At 34.5% G+C, this 15,274-nt stretch overlaps 2 protein-coding genes across 3 annotated transcripts; both read right to left on the bottom strand.

The window, feature by feature from the left end:
• Window positions 1–179: 179 nt before the first annotated feature.
• Window positions 180–5,672, bottom strand: LOC144836124 (cationic amino acid transporter 4-like). Of its 2 annotated transcripts, none has more exons than XM_078691319.1 (4): window positions 5,571–5,672; window positions 2,899–4,535; window positions 1,272–1,380; window positions 180–1,078 (listed from the first exon to the last, which is right to left on the bottom strand). In XM_078691319.1, the coding sequence occupies exons 2-4, from the start codon at window positions 4,468–4,470 to the stop codon at window positions 930–932; spliced, it is 1,830 nt and encodes a 609-aa protein (XP_078547445.1). In that variant the 5' UTR covers window positions 4,471–4,535; window positions 5,571–5,672; the 3' UTR covers window positions 180–929. The 2 variants fall into 2 exon arrangements, with proteins under 2 accessions (XP_078547445.1, XP_078547446.1); XM_078691320.1 differs by lacking the exon at window positions 5,571–5,672 and adding an exon at window positions 5,393–5,507.
• On the bottom strand, window positions 180–14,220 carry LOC144836122 (cationic amino acid transporter 4-like). Its single transcript, XM_078691318.1, has 5 exons — window positions 14,192–14,220; window positions 11,777–13,394; window positions 11,521–11,629; window positions 11,021–11,186; window positions 180–927 (listed from the first exon to the last, which is right to left on the bottom strand). Exons 2-4 carry the CDS (start codon window positions 13,346–13,348, stop codon window positions 11,023–11,025), a joined length of 1,845 nt encoding a protein of 614 aa, XP_078547444.1. The 5' UTR covers window positions 13,349–13,394; window positions 14,192–14,220; the 3' UTR covers window positions 180–927; window positions 11,021–11,022.
• Between the last annotated feature and the right edge of the window lie 1,054 nt (window positions 14,221–15,274).

Here is a 15,274-nt window from a genome sequence, read left to right on the forward strand (position 1 = left end):
TCCCCCTCCCGCACAGTACATCGTTCGGATAAACGCCCCGGGCCTTTTTTACCTCGAATAAACACCCCGCCACATGCATAGAATGACTGTATGAATACGCATGCGTCGTAATGCTATCGATTCGTGCGGATAAACTCGCCTAGTGGAAAAACAGGCTTAAATGAGATACAGTACAGAGGTTCAAATGTGAGACTAGATAACATTTTTTTTTATTTAGAAAAAAAATATTCTAAAGAAGCATACGAAATTACAGTAAGGAAACGTTCAAGTAAATAACACAATAACATCTAGTCATTGCCAGAGATGAAGACTTGTTGAAAGCACACACGTACGTATTCATAAATAGTTTAACGTACAATATTATATAGGCTACAGATAGTAAAATAATGTAATGGTTTAAAAAATATACGATATTCAAAACGTTTTAGTTGTTTTCTTTACTAAATAGTACGGTACATTAATATTTTGATTTGATATAAAACGTAAATTACACCATTTACCACTAAGTCCAGCATGCATTAATATATATAAAACTATAAATGTACATAATATTAAATTATTTTTACTTCACAAACCCGCCTGATTAACCAGTAAAATCTGTTCAAGCTGCTTTAAAAAATGCATGACCTACTGTTTATACCAGGCGATACATATCTTTAAGATAATTTGCTCTTTGACATGGTAACATGACATTATACAACGAAAACGTACTCTATTACAAATGTGATAGAATCAAAATTATCTGTGTTCAAATTTCCAATGAGGTCAAGAATTACTATTGTTTTGTTCCATTTTAATGTGATGTCAGCCATTCGAAATGGTCGCCTAGACAAATAGTTAAGAAATATGCCTTTTTATCTAATTACGCTATAAATGAATAAACTCAGTTTTCAGCCTCTTCGCCTCATCGTCAATTGATAGATTTAAATCTAATCTAATTTACTCATCTCAATTGTGCCGTAGTGAATTGCGCTTGGGTCGCTTGACATTCTCTGATAATCTTTTGTTTCACCGTCCGAAGTTATTTTATTTCCTTCTACACTGTGATGATAGCCATAAAATCCATATATCAGCAACCCTTTAAGAATAAAGTGAAAATAAAACTGTTGTTTTAGAAATTAAAAGGTATTTAATGGCGCGAACATCTGACTACTACTTCCATTGGATAATATTGACACCATTACACAAACAACCATGAACAGATCACAGTTTTTAAGCAGAAACAGGCTCTGTGGAACAAATGTACTTTTAAAACCATTAATGGTCCTTACCTATAGTTACCCAGACGATAAACCGAAGCCATGTTAATGCTTGTAATTTTACTAACAGCAAAATGTCGAAGAGCACACTCAGTGCTGGGAAGTACGGTACAAATGGCACCTGAAATGGGATAAGTGCATCATTATCAAATGATAAGGAATTTATTATCTCAATACGAATAATACTAACACGAAATATAATACATTTTATATAACACCTAAATAAATTCCTGTCATTTGATTGGACGACTGTGGGTCACATGGCGTGCAATAGTATGCACTATTAAACAATCGTTTAATAGTACTTTTTTCGTGTACGAAAAAAAAAATCTGTTCGCGTTTGGAAAATATTTTTTTTTATTCTATTGCTTTTGAAATACAACAGCGCCACCTATTTTGTACTTTCATCGCCAAAGTTATTGTTATGACTGGTTTAGCGATGGTAGTACATTTTTGGAGAGATATTATGTACTAATTTAGATCAAAAAGGCATTTAAATTAAATTTTGATCGTTTTTAGGATTTTAATTAATTAATAGGAACATCTCTACAAGACGTGGAATCGTTAGAAAAATATAATTAGACTAGATGAGTTCCAGTTGCCTGTCGAAGTTTCGTATTGCTGTCTTTCAGCCTAGGCCTGTTAGTATTAGGCCTAGGCGTATTAGCCTTGCTAGACCTAGGATTGTTTGGTCGTTTGGTGACATAATTAACACTAACAGTAGGTTAATTTATAAAATCCATATAAATAATAATTTTTAATATTTTTATTAAAGATGTATTGTTCCTTGAAACACAAAAAAATTAAGGTCAAAATATTCTAAATTTAAATTGGCCATATCAAAGTAATATTAAAGTTATTCACTTTAAGTCGAACATTCGAGCCGAAAACAACAAATTTACGTAATTAACAGGTAAATTAATTTGATTATTTTTTGGCTGGAAAATCGTCATGAGCGAAAGTAAACAAAGATTTCAAACCATGAGTATGCATTATTGCTAATTAAGATTGTTTACAACTCGTCACGGTTGAGAAGGTGTTTTCTCACAGATCGCGAGGAAGTTTTATGATTGGCATACAGAGTAGCCAAGCAACACGCGCGTTGCATTATGAGATATGTTTTGATCGAAAACATTGACTGGAAGTCAAAGTTATTTTTTGAACAAAAAAACGTCTGTATTTCAGTTAAATGATTTTTTTTTTTGACTAATTTTTGGTAAAAAAGTTAGTAACTATTTTGATACTTCAAAATGACCAACTTTTTTTTAAATTTTTTTTTTTTTTTTTTTTGGAATTAGTCAAAGGAACAATACATCTTTAAAAAACAAATGTTACTGTTCAATGTAAAATCAATTTACAAATGTAGGCCTTGGCAAGGCCTACCTTTTATTTGATTCAAATAACAGGAATCTATTTAGATGTTATATAAAACAAATGTTTTATATTCGTATAATGGTACAAATAATGGCATTTGGTGAATGATGAAAGGTTATATATCAACGAGGCGACACACAGAGTTCTAACCACAAAATGCCAAAGTATTTTTATAATGTGCATTATGAAATACAAGTACACATGCATGCTTTAAAAAAAACTTTAAAATATATTATTCTGTTTGTAAAATAAAATCATATGCTACCTTGAATGTTGTGATATCTTCGTTTTGGTTGTGGAGTGGTATTGGAATAAATGTCAGAATGGCTAACACTGCAAATAATAAGGCCAGCATAATCGCCCACCAATTCGACATATCATTTGAAATGACAATCAAAACTGTTAGAAATTGAAATACAACCGAGAGAAAGTAACAGATGCAAACAGCTCTTCCTGGTGGAAGGTTACTGATTACTGGAATCTTCTGAAATGGTTCTTTGAGACTTCCGTAGTTCTTTCGTTCGGTTGGAACAACAGATTCCGTGTATAAAGAGCTATCATTAGTGTCACTATCTGACAATACATCGTCTGTATATTGTTGATGTGATGGTTCATATCTTACAACAATTACAGCCGCTGCCACCATAGCATATGCCATCAATGTGCCAATTGATAAGAATTCAACAAGAGCCGAAATATCAAACAAGAGAGCAAGTACAGCAGACAATGATCCAAAGACGAGAATTGCCATGATTGGTATTTGTGTACGTTTGCTCACTACAGCAAAACATGGGAAAAGTAGTCCTTCAATGGCCATGGCGTAAACAGATCGTGGTAAGGCAAATAGAGAACCAAGCAACGAGGAGCTCATTCCAATCAAAGTACCAATCCCAACTAAATATTCAGCCCATCTGTAACCAACGTTATCAAACGCTGCTGGAAATGCTGCTTTGGGCACAACTTCATTATACGGAACAAGTAATATTAAAGTTATTGAAGCTAAAACGTACAAACAAATTACAAAACCAACTGAAAATAATGAAGCAACTGGCATGCTCTTGCTTGGGGTTAAAGCTTCTTCGGCTGCCAAAGCTATGACGTCAAACCCAACGAAAGCAAAGAAACAGGTTGCGGCTCCGGCCATAACACCCTGGAAACCAAATGGAAAGAATCCACCTTCGGCACTAAAATTTGAAATATCCGCTTTGGTCAGAGATATTATAAACATTGCAATGACTATCGTTACATTAAGAAAAACAAATGAGTTCATGGCTTTTGAGGAACATGAAACACCAGTACATACAACCGCTATTAGTATACATACTATACTACAGGCCACAAAATCTGGGTATTTTCCAAATATGGGGGATCCCCATGCTTCGCCGTTCAGTACATATTCTATCGTGAAATTTGCTATCTGGTTTCCAAGTAGTTGATCAATGCTACCGCTCCATGCAGATGCGACTGCGGCTGACGCTACAATGTACTCCAGAATGAGATTCCAACCAATCAAAAACGCCCATATTTCTCCTATAGTGACGTAAGCATACAGAAAAGCAGAACCTGTTTTTGGAACTCGTGCACCAAACTCAGCATAGCAAATGGCTGCCATCAAAGACACAAATCCTGCAATTATGTATGATAATATTACTGACGGTCCAGCAACGTTTCTTGCTACCTCTCCAGTTAAAACGTAAATTCCAGATCCAACCATATTGCCGATTCCTACCATGACCAGATCTGATGTTGTGAGACATCTTTTGAATTCTGTCTGGAGATCAGATGGATCCAAGTACTTAGTTCGTGAAATATTTGTTAAGATTTTCGACCGTGACATGTTAATGCTATTTAACTCTTCAACCGTTGTGAAGCATATTCCGTAAATGCATCTGTATGCTAAATCTGAAACAAATACATAATAAGTATAAAGTATTATAACCATAACACCTTACCATTGGTTAATTACGTATCACGTGCCGTTCGTTTAGTTCTACATAACGTAATAGTGATATCTAATAGTGATAATTAATTATTCTAATGCACACTCAGCTATTTGTAAACATTTAATTTTTCTCTCACACTGAGGCATACATTACAAAAAAAATGGTTGCAGGCCGGCCTTTTTATTCTGCAAATAAATCCAATACGCTATTTGTTGAACCCAGTGATGTGATAAATCATTATCCTATTCCATCGAACTAAATGCACTCCATTCCCGATGGATTCTTCTAGGCTTCATTCTATAGTTCCTATAGGCCTACTTCGATTTTCTTGCCTCCAATTCAACTCGAAACATGATATGCTAAACATGTTTTTTAAAATTTGTAGGCTATATTGACATTTAATGCAAATTAATTGTATTATGATTTAAACCGGGGTTCATATACACTACATCATGTATTGCATTATTGTATAATGTTTATTTGCAAAAAACAATTAACATAACATACGAACTTATTGTTGTCATTGAAGGAAAAGGGAGAAACCAGAATGATGATGATAAAACACTACACTATCATGACAACAATTTGAAATTCCGTGCACATGTTCATGCTGTTTAGTGGCATTTGGTGAACATGATGTGCCGCACTGGTCCAAAGGTTAATGGGCCTAGCTTGTCAATATTTTATTTATTTTTCTCATGAGAGAAACAGCGACAATTAAGGCTTATAAAGAGCCCGTTCATGCTCAATTACACGGGTATGTCGGTGCCAAGCCCATCAAAGTTAGTGACAAGTGTTCAGATGGAATCTACTTACCCAACGGGCTCAAAGAGAGTTGCTATATCTTGCAATAGTTAAAATGAACCGAATATTGCAACTCAGTTGGCTTAATCATTACAATGAGGCTTACTTGACATTGGCCTAAGTCTATTGAATGATACATAAACATGTCATAAAGTACGTTACAGATCAAAATAACAATTGTTTTACCTACCATATGTTGTGTTTTTCCATGCCACGTCAGTTTACTACGAGAATCAGTGTATTCAACTGTTGATTCATGGTTGAAGAATCAAGCATTTCAATAATATTTACATAAAACCATTGTATAAAGCGATTTGACCGGTGAACCCTTTGTAATGATTGAATAGTGTATTGTTATTATATAGTTGCCTGTTGTTATACAAGCTTCAGGACCTTTGCTTGTATTAAAATAGACAGACTAACAAATGAATAACTCTATAAATGCTATAATCTCTCACAAATCCATATTTATTTCATTTTCAATTTTCAGATTATTCACACGTACCGTATTGACCCGAATAAACGCCTTATTATATAATACACGATCGTCTATTTATTCATATACAAATACTAGATTTGAACTCGAGTTCGGGATATCCGCGTAAACGTGATGATTTAACCAGGCTTTTTGCTTTCTGATACGAAAAAAAATAAATAAATAAATTTGAATCATCTGCAAAAAATAGGAAAGTGTAGCTGAGCATTGAACAAAATAGTTTATAAATTTAAAAAATGTTATAAAAAGTAATGGGCCCAACAGAGAAATGTTTTCACTCCTATCAAAAGGAAAGAATTGTAGGCTACTCTATCAGTTAGATAATAATAACAATAATATCTTGGATTTATATAGCGCCTAATGTTGTGAAACCTCTAAGCGCTGAACATTATTACCCCAGTCATTTTTTGGATCAAACACCCATGGAAACATACTACCATAATGCAGCTAGTAATCAGCGAAAAGTTGTGTCTTGATCTAACCGGTTACCTATGTATACACCTGGGTGGAGAGAGGCAAACGTAAGTAAAGTATCTTGCCTAAGCATACAAGCAATGCAGCGAGAGTTGGATTCGAACCTCGATCTCACGATCAGTAGTCCAACGTTCGACACACTGCGCCATACGCCCTCATAGATAAATTGTGTACCACTCCACAGCGGTCGTCATAATGGGACAGCTTTTGTAGAAGGATCTTGTGGTCTACCGTATCAAAGGCCTTGTAGTAGTACATACAAATACCTGTGTGCACCATTTTTATCTAGTACATAAGTAATCGTTTTAACCATATATAAGATTGCATGGGAGAAGTTGTGCGTTTTTCAGGCAGTATAGTAGTTTAGTATAAATATTGCATTATTTAGAAAATCAGGGGTGCATTTTGTACACTACTTTGGACATGAGATAGAGAAGATAACAATGAAATGGGGGCGATAATTTAATATGTTTGAATGGTCTCCTTTATAAAAAAATTAGTATCACAATCTTCATTTGGTTTGGAACAATACCAGACCAAAGAAAACAATTAAATATATGAGTTAATACAATTTCAAATATTCTTTAATCATTCTTTAACATATCGTTTGTAATATCAACAGTAGTATTTGATATACTTCCTAATGTTAATTTTTGTTTTATCACTCATTGAGTACACTAAATATATGGACAAATTGTTTTAATGAAATGATGACCAAACGAAGTGCAAAGCTTCTATACGGTTTAGGCACCTTTAAAAGAGAAAAAATCAGTCACAAGTAACAGTACAGTGCGGAAATGTGACATTTATTTTCTCGTCTACGTAATGCCAGTTTTGATAATGCAGCAGATTCTCCACGCAAAATGCTCGATTAACATCTAATCTTATTGTTTTTCAATGAAAATGAGAAGTGCTTGTCCCTACAACTTCATATGACGTCATTTCTGTACTCGTGTATGTAATGTTACCATTTTCTTATGTCTGAAGACCTTCTAACACGTGGCAGCTTTTATCCATATAAATATCTCGGTTTGTATCTAATCTGATTTACTTGTTGATAGTTTCACCATCCGACGTTCTTTCTCTTCCTTCTACACTGTGATGATAGCCGGCTTTTACAAATGATCTTAATTTTATAAGTGAAGAAAAAAAATTAATAAATAAGAACGCATAACTGATCAATTAAGGATATATTGCTTGAAAAGTGCGCATATAAACATCGATGTACAGCTTTACAAAAGAAGTAGGACGTTCTTTATGAGATAATTAATTAACAATATGTTGATAAAGGTTGTGGTACACCATGCATGTAGTTCTAAAAAGAACTGTTAGGTTCAGCAGAAAGAAAAGATTTTTTGATTGGTTTTTAATTGTTGGTGAACCCAATTGAAATAATATGAATTATGAATACTATGCTTTTTTAATATGATTTTGTCTTCAGAAAGTGCTAAAAACGGTATTAATATTTGTAACATCATTCCTATCATTAAACAGTGACTAAGCATTTTTTAATCATCAACCATTGACATTGTTTCTAGCCATTCTCAATTGTCAGACGTTAGATTACTAACCTGTAGAAATTGATGACGATGTTGGTGTTGGTGTTAATGTCGATGTCACTCTTAATGCAGATGTTGGGTCCAGTGATGAATGCAATGAACTTTGTATATCTAAAGTCCTAAATTGTGTTTCAAGCTCTGATTCATTTTCTGTGCATCTAACACCAATGGTCAGAAATCCATCTTGTTCTTGAAATGTTTTTGAATCTTTAAATGAAAATTTAGATGAATACGCTGTAAATTAGCAATTAATAGCCTATACATTAACATCATGGGAAGGTTGAGACAGTATATTTTAAAACAAGCATTTTAATTAAAATTTAATATTTTTGTATATTTTCTTTTCATTTATTAAAAGTCACAAACTTACAAACTTAAAGATTACGAAATTGGTTATTACATTGACCTGAGATATGTTATTGAATCAACAATGCTCGTAACTACCCGTAATAGTATGTAAAACACTTGAATTTTACCTTCTTTAGTAATTAAATGCAAGAGTCGACTATAGAAATTAGGATGATCCTCAAAATCAAGATGAAGCAATTCTCCGAAGCAGTCTGGTATGTCAGATTCCTTTTTGATTTTGACTAAGTTTGTTATATTTTGTCATATTCGTTAACTTGTCTGTATATATTCTTTTAGCAAGAGCTTCAGGAAATTCAGTCAGCTTTACTGGTAGGAAGCCCACTACTACCTTTTTGGATTTTTTTGAAAGATCAGTAGAGCTTTGTAATCTACCATCAAGGTTCCAGTTATTTCGACATCGACATTTGATGTCTGGCTTCAGTTTTTTCAGCTCATGTATTACTTCTGATTCCCAAGCAGGGTTATCACTTTCAATGTATACATCATATTCTAATTAAATACAAAAATATAAGATTGATATAAATTAATGTCATACCTGTAAATTGAATGATGAACGAACTGTAAATCATAGTTCCTGGATCTAAATACTGTATTACTATATACACCTCACCCCATAATCTCATCCACTCACTCACTTACTCCCATCCTTCATCCCCTGCTATTGATTAACACCTTGAGATACACACCTGCACGAATTGGTAGTGGCATTTGTTTAAGTATTGGTGCCGATGTTGTTTCTTGCATTGGTGTTGGTGGGGCCGGTGTTGGTTCCTGCATTAGTACCTGTATTGGTGCCGATATTTTCTCTCCTATAGTGCTGCTGCTGCGGTTGATAGTTCCGGTGTTGGAAGCGGTATTTTGTCTTGCATATGTAATGGTAGTGCCGGCGTTGGTGCTAGTTGTGCCGGTGTTGGTTTTACTATTGGGGCATATTTTGATGCCGTCATTGCTTCTGGTATTGGTGTTCCTGGTGTTGTTTCAGGTATTGGTACTGGCACTGAATCAACCAAACAACAAAGTGTTTGATTACATGTATGCTCATAGGGTGTTGCTATAATTTAAAGTGTAAACGTTTTCAAAATAGAATTTAAAAACTACCAATAGATCGTACATACTTCATGGCAATCTTAACATCACATGTATAACCTAAATTATTAACAGCATATTTGGTTACTAAATAAGTGACATAATTACCACAGCATTAAACTACACATGTTATCTCTATTACATAATTACAAGATAAGTTCATAATTTGAACTTTCCTCTTAAATAGATTAATAATATATTTGGTAGACATACCTAGTATAATACATTGTGCTACATTGTTTAGAAGGTCTGCAAATATTTGACAATCGTTGTCTGAATTTAATCGTCCTTTCTTCTCAATATGATATACAGCGTCCCATATATTGTCGAAGCTGAAATTTTTCAGTTCAAAGAAATGAATCACCTTACTTAAATCAACTTTTCCGACGTTAGTGAGAGTTTTAAACAGTGCTCTGCGATATTTTGTTAATCTTGTAGGCCTATCAGTTGTGTCAAAGCGTTGGAAAGTATTTGTGTATCTGGTTATACATTTTTTTGCTAATTCCTGCGTGGTTACTTCTGCAATGTCCACCAACAGTTTCACATCAGTCTTTGAGATAAGTCCTTGCTTTTTAAGTGTACTAAACATACCTAATGCTGGTTCATCTAAATCTCCAATGGGTAGAATACCATATAGAAGCAGTCTTAACCGGTTGACCTTATCACCATCATAGATTTCGCTAAGATCTTTCAAAAAGATTTGAAATTCTACTTCTTCATCCATTTATAATCTGTAAGCAAATCAATACTTAATCCGCAGTGGATTGGCATATCACGAGGATCCGAAAGGTGTAGGCCTAGAAGCAGGCATACATTTCGCCAAACAATGCATTAGGCTAAGTTAGAACCTTTATTCTATTCTATGTTTAAACGTGAATTTGAACGAAATAGCCTCCCTGGCTGCTAAAATGGTCCAGCAACAAGTAAGTAATTCTAAATCTGTCTAATAAATTTGCATAACCTTATTTGACAGGTCACAAATTAAATAACTGTTCCTTCCACTAGGCCTATATATACAATTTTACGTGACACCTTGTCGAAGTAGTAAAAATAGTACAACTTACATTTACCGTAGTACATGTAGTTAGTATTATGTAGCTAGGAATCCATTCATATCAATGACGCTATGAACACAACGTTACGTATTAAAACAAATACAAAATGATAGCGAAATAATTGTCTACTACTACTGTCAACATTCCAAAGGTGACGAAGTGACAAATAAACATTAACATTGTGTCGGTTGCTTTTAATATTGTCAAAATGTTGACAGAGATTATAAAAAATATCTGAGTAAGTACACTAAATATGGATACAATGAAACGATGTCATACCTAAACAATTGGTTATGTCAGATTCCAAGTAAATCTTGTGCACACACATAATTTTTGTTAATTATCTTTCAGATAAAAAGACTATAACAATAATTCTGCTACATATCGCCGAATAAACCAAATAAATTCATATTTAAAACAATTATCCGCGTTATTTTTATCGATGTGTTTATTTTTTAGCTGAGAGTATGTATTTTTTCAGTAAATAAAGTGTGTGTCTCTAATTAATTCTACCTTCTTATCTCTTTTAATGCATTTAACATTTTTTGTTTATGGCAGCTTCTATTTATGAGTTCAGCTCAGCTTCTATATATAGATTTGTATCTAATCTAATTTACTTGTTGATGGTTTACTCATCTCAATTGTCCCGTAGTGAATTGCGCTTGTATCGTTTGTCATTCTCTGATAATCTTTTGTTTCACCATCAGAACTTCTTTTCTTTCCTTCTACACTGTGATGATAGCCATAAAATCCATATATCAGCAACCCTTTAAGAAATTGAAAGTGTAAATATTATTTCCGTCTGAATTTTATGAAGTGAAGAAAAAAAAAATTAAGAAGTGAAAACACCTAATCTTGTAAATAATAAATGAAGACTTTTAAACCTCTTTCGACTCCACCTTTCGTTCTAATATTCATATACTTAACATTCGTAACTTAACTAGTCATTTTTCATATGTGAACGCTTGAAAAGTGCAGTATCGGCAGCCTTGATTCTAGAAGTTTGTAAAAATGGTGAAATGAAACGCTGAACTAATCTGAGATGTACAATTTTTTGGATTATAAAGTTTAGAGCCTTCAATTCGTTTTGAGTGGTCTTACCTATAGTTACCCAGACGATAAACCGAAGCCATGTTAATGCTTGTAATTTCACTAACAGAAAAATGTCGAAGAGCACACTCAATGCTGGGAAGTACGGTACAAATGGCGTCTGAAATAGAATAAAAAAAACATTTAAATTAAATGCGTCATTATCAAAATGATTTCTATCGCTCTGGCAATCTTATTTACAAATAATAGTCTTCTAATAAGTCATTGAGGTAATATAATAATTCAGTAAAACTGAACCATACACTACCTTAAACGTCGTAATATCTTCATTTTGATTGTGGAGTGGTATTGGAATAAATGCCAGAATGGCTAACACTGCAAATAATATGGCCAGCATAATCGTCCACCAATTCGACATATCATTTGAAATGAAAAGCAAAACTGTTAGAAATTGAAATACAACCGAGAGAAAGTAACACATGCAAACAGCTCTTCCTGGTGGAAGGTTACTGATTACTGGAATCTTCTGAAATGGTTCTTTGAGAGTTCCGTAGTTCTTTCGTTCGGTTGGAACAAACGATCCTGTGTATAAAGAACTATCATTAGTGTCACTATCTGACAATACATCGTCTGTATCTTGTTTATGTGATGGTTCATATCTTACAACGATTACAGCCGCTGCCACCATGGCATATGCCATCAATGTTCCAATTGATAAGAATTCAACAAGAGCCGAAATGTCAAACAAGAGTGCAAGTATAGCAGATCCAAATCCAAATACGAGAGTTGCTATAATTGGTATTTGTGTACGTTTGCTTACTACTGCAAAACATGGAAAAAGTAGTCCTTCAATGGCCATGGCGTAAACAGATCGAGGTATGGCAAATAGAAAGCCAAGTTCCGTGGAGCCCATTCCAATTAATGTACCAACACCAACGACATATTCAACCCATTGGTAACCAACGCTTTTAAACGCTGCTGGATATGCTGCTTTGGGCACAACTTCGTTGTACGGAACTAGTAAGATTAAGGTTATTGAAGCTAAAACGTACAAAAAAATTACAAACACGACAGAAAATAAAGAAGCAACTGGCATGCTCTTGTTTGGGGTCAAAGCTTCTTCTGCTGCCAATGCTATGACGTCAAAGCCAACGAACGCATAGAAACAGATCGCGGCTCCGGCCATAACACCCTGGAAACCAAACGTGAAGAATCCATTTCCGCTGCTAAAATTTGAAATATCCGCTTTGGTCAGAGATATTATAAACATTGCAATGACTATCGTTACATTAAGAAAAACAAAAATGTTCATGGCGTTGGAGGAACATGAAGCACCAAGACATACCACCACTGCTAGTATACACACTATAACGAAAGCAACAAAATCTGGATATTTTCCCAATAAGGGAGATTGCCATGCTGCACCGTTCAGCACATATTCTATCGTAATATTTTCTATCTGGTTTCCAAGTAGTTGATCAAAGCTACCACTCCATGCAGATGCCACGGCGGCTGCTCCTACAATGTACTCCAGAATGAGATTCCAACCAATTAAAAAGGCCCATAGCTCTCCAAGAGTGACGTAGGCGTACATAAATGCAGAACCAGTCTTTGGGACTCGTGCACCAAACTCAGCATAGCAAATGGCTGCCATCAAAGACACCAATCCAGCAATTATGTATGATACTATTACTGATGGTCCAGCAACGTGTTTGACTACCTCTCCAGTTAAAACGTAAATTCCAGATCCAACCATATTGCCGATTCCTACCATGACCAGATCTGATGTTGTTAGACATCTCTTGAATTCTGTCTGAAGATCAGACGGATCCAAATACTTAGTTCGTGAAATATTTGCTAAAATATTTGACCGTGGCATGTTGACCAATGACCTGTTACTGCAAATGGACAAATGTACGTTAAATCTGAAACAAAAAGAAGGGAGCGTAAAAATGAAAGATTACCACTTTATATGCATTCGCACGGGGGGAAATGAAGTAGGAATAACCGTGTCGTTTTGTTAACGTCATCTGTTTCTTCTCTTTTCAACATTTTTTAACAACGGAGACCCAGATCGCATGTACAATACGATGGAGTAAAGGACAATACTGAAACGTAAACTTTAACATATTGTGTGTACTAGTTCCTGTCAATTGTCAAAAAATATAGAAATTATTGAAAAATACAGCTCGACTGAGGTGAATAGGATTGTTAATTGTGTGGTGAGAGGTATTTTCTATTCGGGGCCACTATAGAACATTTGGCTTTCTCATCCTTAAGCTTTATGAACATGCTGCTACGCTAAAGATCGAGGCAATATCTAACAACAGGACACTGCGCTCCGGAACTGTTAAGGTGCATGGAACTGATTGTGTCGCAGCCACAGAAAAAAAAACCATTTGAATTGATCTCCGGGAGGCTTAGCATCCTGTTGTTAGATTGCCTTGGTCTGATCTTGGAGGAAAAAATCTGCGAAATACTATCTAAGTAGGTCTATATGAGAGGCCTACGTTTACATAAACGGTTCAATAAGTAGACCTAACTAAAAGCCAAAAGAAAAATTGATAATACAAATACCGCTAGGGCCTACTCTCTATACCTCTCTACAGGGAGTCCTTTTTTCCATTGGACCTAATTGTATGGTCCTTAAAAATGAACCCCTGCCTAACATATGTTGTGTCTACATTATATCTAACGAATGTAAGTAACAGTTTAAACCAACCATGTCTTCTATGCCTCACGCCATTTAAAAATCTGCCTGGTATGAATAAAACCACGTAGCCCTATTGTATATAGAATTAAGCCCCTCTTTGTAAAGACTCAGTCATTGTAACCAAATCTAATAACCGGCCATGACTTCTACTACTCCGCTGTTACAGTATGTTTGATTTTCATATGTCGGTGTATTTAGGCCTAGTCTATAGCCTAATTTTCCATTTAAATATGAAATTGTGAAAGGCATTCTGTACTGTATGTAATTACAAATTAATATAATATTAATAAATATTGTATTAACGTACATGGATATTATGAAGGGTATGACCATATGGATAGAAATATTTCAAATTTCGAAACAGCTGTAATTATACAAGTCTACCGCACCTTATTTTAATGAATAGTATTTGTTCAACTCGGGGTTCAACTCCGTTAACTACGACTTATTATTTTATAACTATACAGTTAACTTAACTTGCTACTGTATAACTATTGACTCTCATGTCTCCATCTATCTATCCATGGATTCTTTAATCCATGATTAAAAGAAAAGAAATAAAAGATGAAAAGACATAAAATTATGGTAACATATTTCACAATGATTCGACAGGAAGTTATTAATTAACAACTCAATGGTTCAGATTATGATAATTAGACCTATGATGTCAGTCAGTAAAAACAACTACAATCAGCTAATTAATTCACATTCGTACTTTATTTATAACATCTATGGCTTTCTACAATAGCATGATGCACATCGGACTCTAATCTAGCCCCGCGTACTCGTAATGAACGACGAATCCAGATCTTCCTCTCTATTTATGGCAGTTTATTCATTACGTCATTCATAAATTACTCATGCATAACGGAATGTAACTAGTGCCATCACAGGCGCGCCTACATGACCAACTTAGTGACAGTTTTATTGACTTAAGTTTAATTAGCTTATTAGTATTTACTTTTGTAGAAAAAAGCATCAGGCCTACACACGATTTCGAAGGCAATTCAAACACGAATATTCTTGTTTAGAACCAAAATTCATCTGAAGTGCACTTAGTACAATGTTGATGGTGGTCTGGCCTGCGTTTCG

Source organism: Antedon bifida, chromosome 2 (genome assembly GCF_963402885.1).
Source record: "Antedon bifida chromosome 2, ecAntBifi1.1, whole genome shotgun sequence".
Lineage (NCBI taxonomy): Eukaryota > Metazoa > Echinodermata > Crinoidea > Comatulida > Antedonidae > Antedon > Antedon bifida.

Excerpts from the sequence above, each read along its gene's own strand:
- LOC144836124 (XM_078691319.1), bottom strand. The coding sequence starts at position 4,470 with ATGTCACGGTCGAAAATCTTAACAAATATTTCACGAACTAAGTACTTG. Across the intron at positions 1,381-2,898 it reads AAGATATCACAACATTCAAG|GTGCCATTTGTACCGTACTT; the intron begins GTAGCATATGAT and ends ATCCCATTTCAG. Across the intron at positions 1,079-1,271 it reads TATCGTCTGGGTAACTATAG|GGTTGCTGATATATGGATTT; the intron begins GTAAGGACCATT and ends TTATTCTTAAAG.
- LOC144836122 (XM_078691318.1), bottom strand. The coding sequence starts at position 13,348 with ATGCCACGGTCAAATATTTTAGCAAATATTTCACGAACTAAGTATTTG. Across the intron at positions 11,630-11,776 it reads AAGATATTACGACGTTTAAG|ACGCCATTTGTACCGTACTT; the intron begins GTAGTGTATGGT and ends ATTCTATTTCAG. Across the intron at positions 11,187-11,520 it reads TATCGTCTGGGTAACTATAG|GGTTGCTGATATATGGATTT; the intron begins GTAAGACCACTC and ends AATTTCTTAAAG.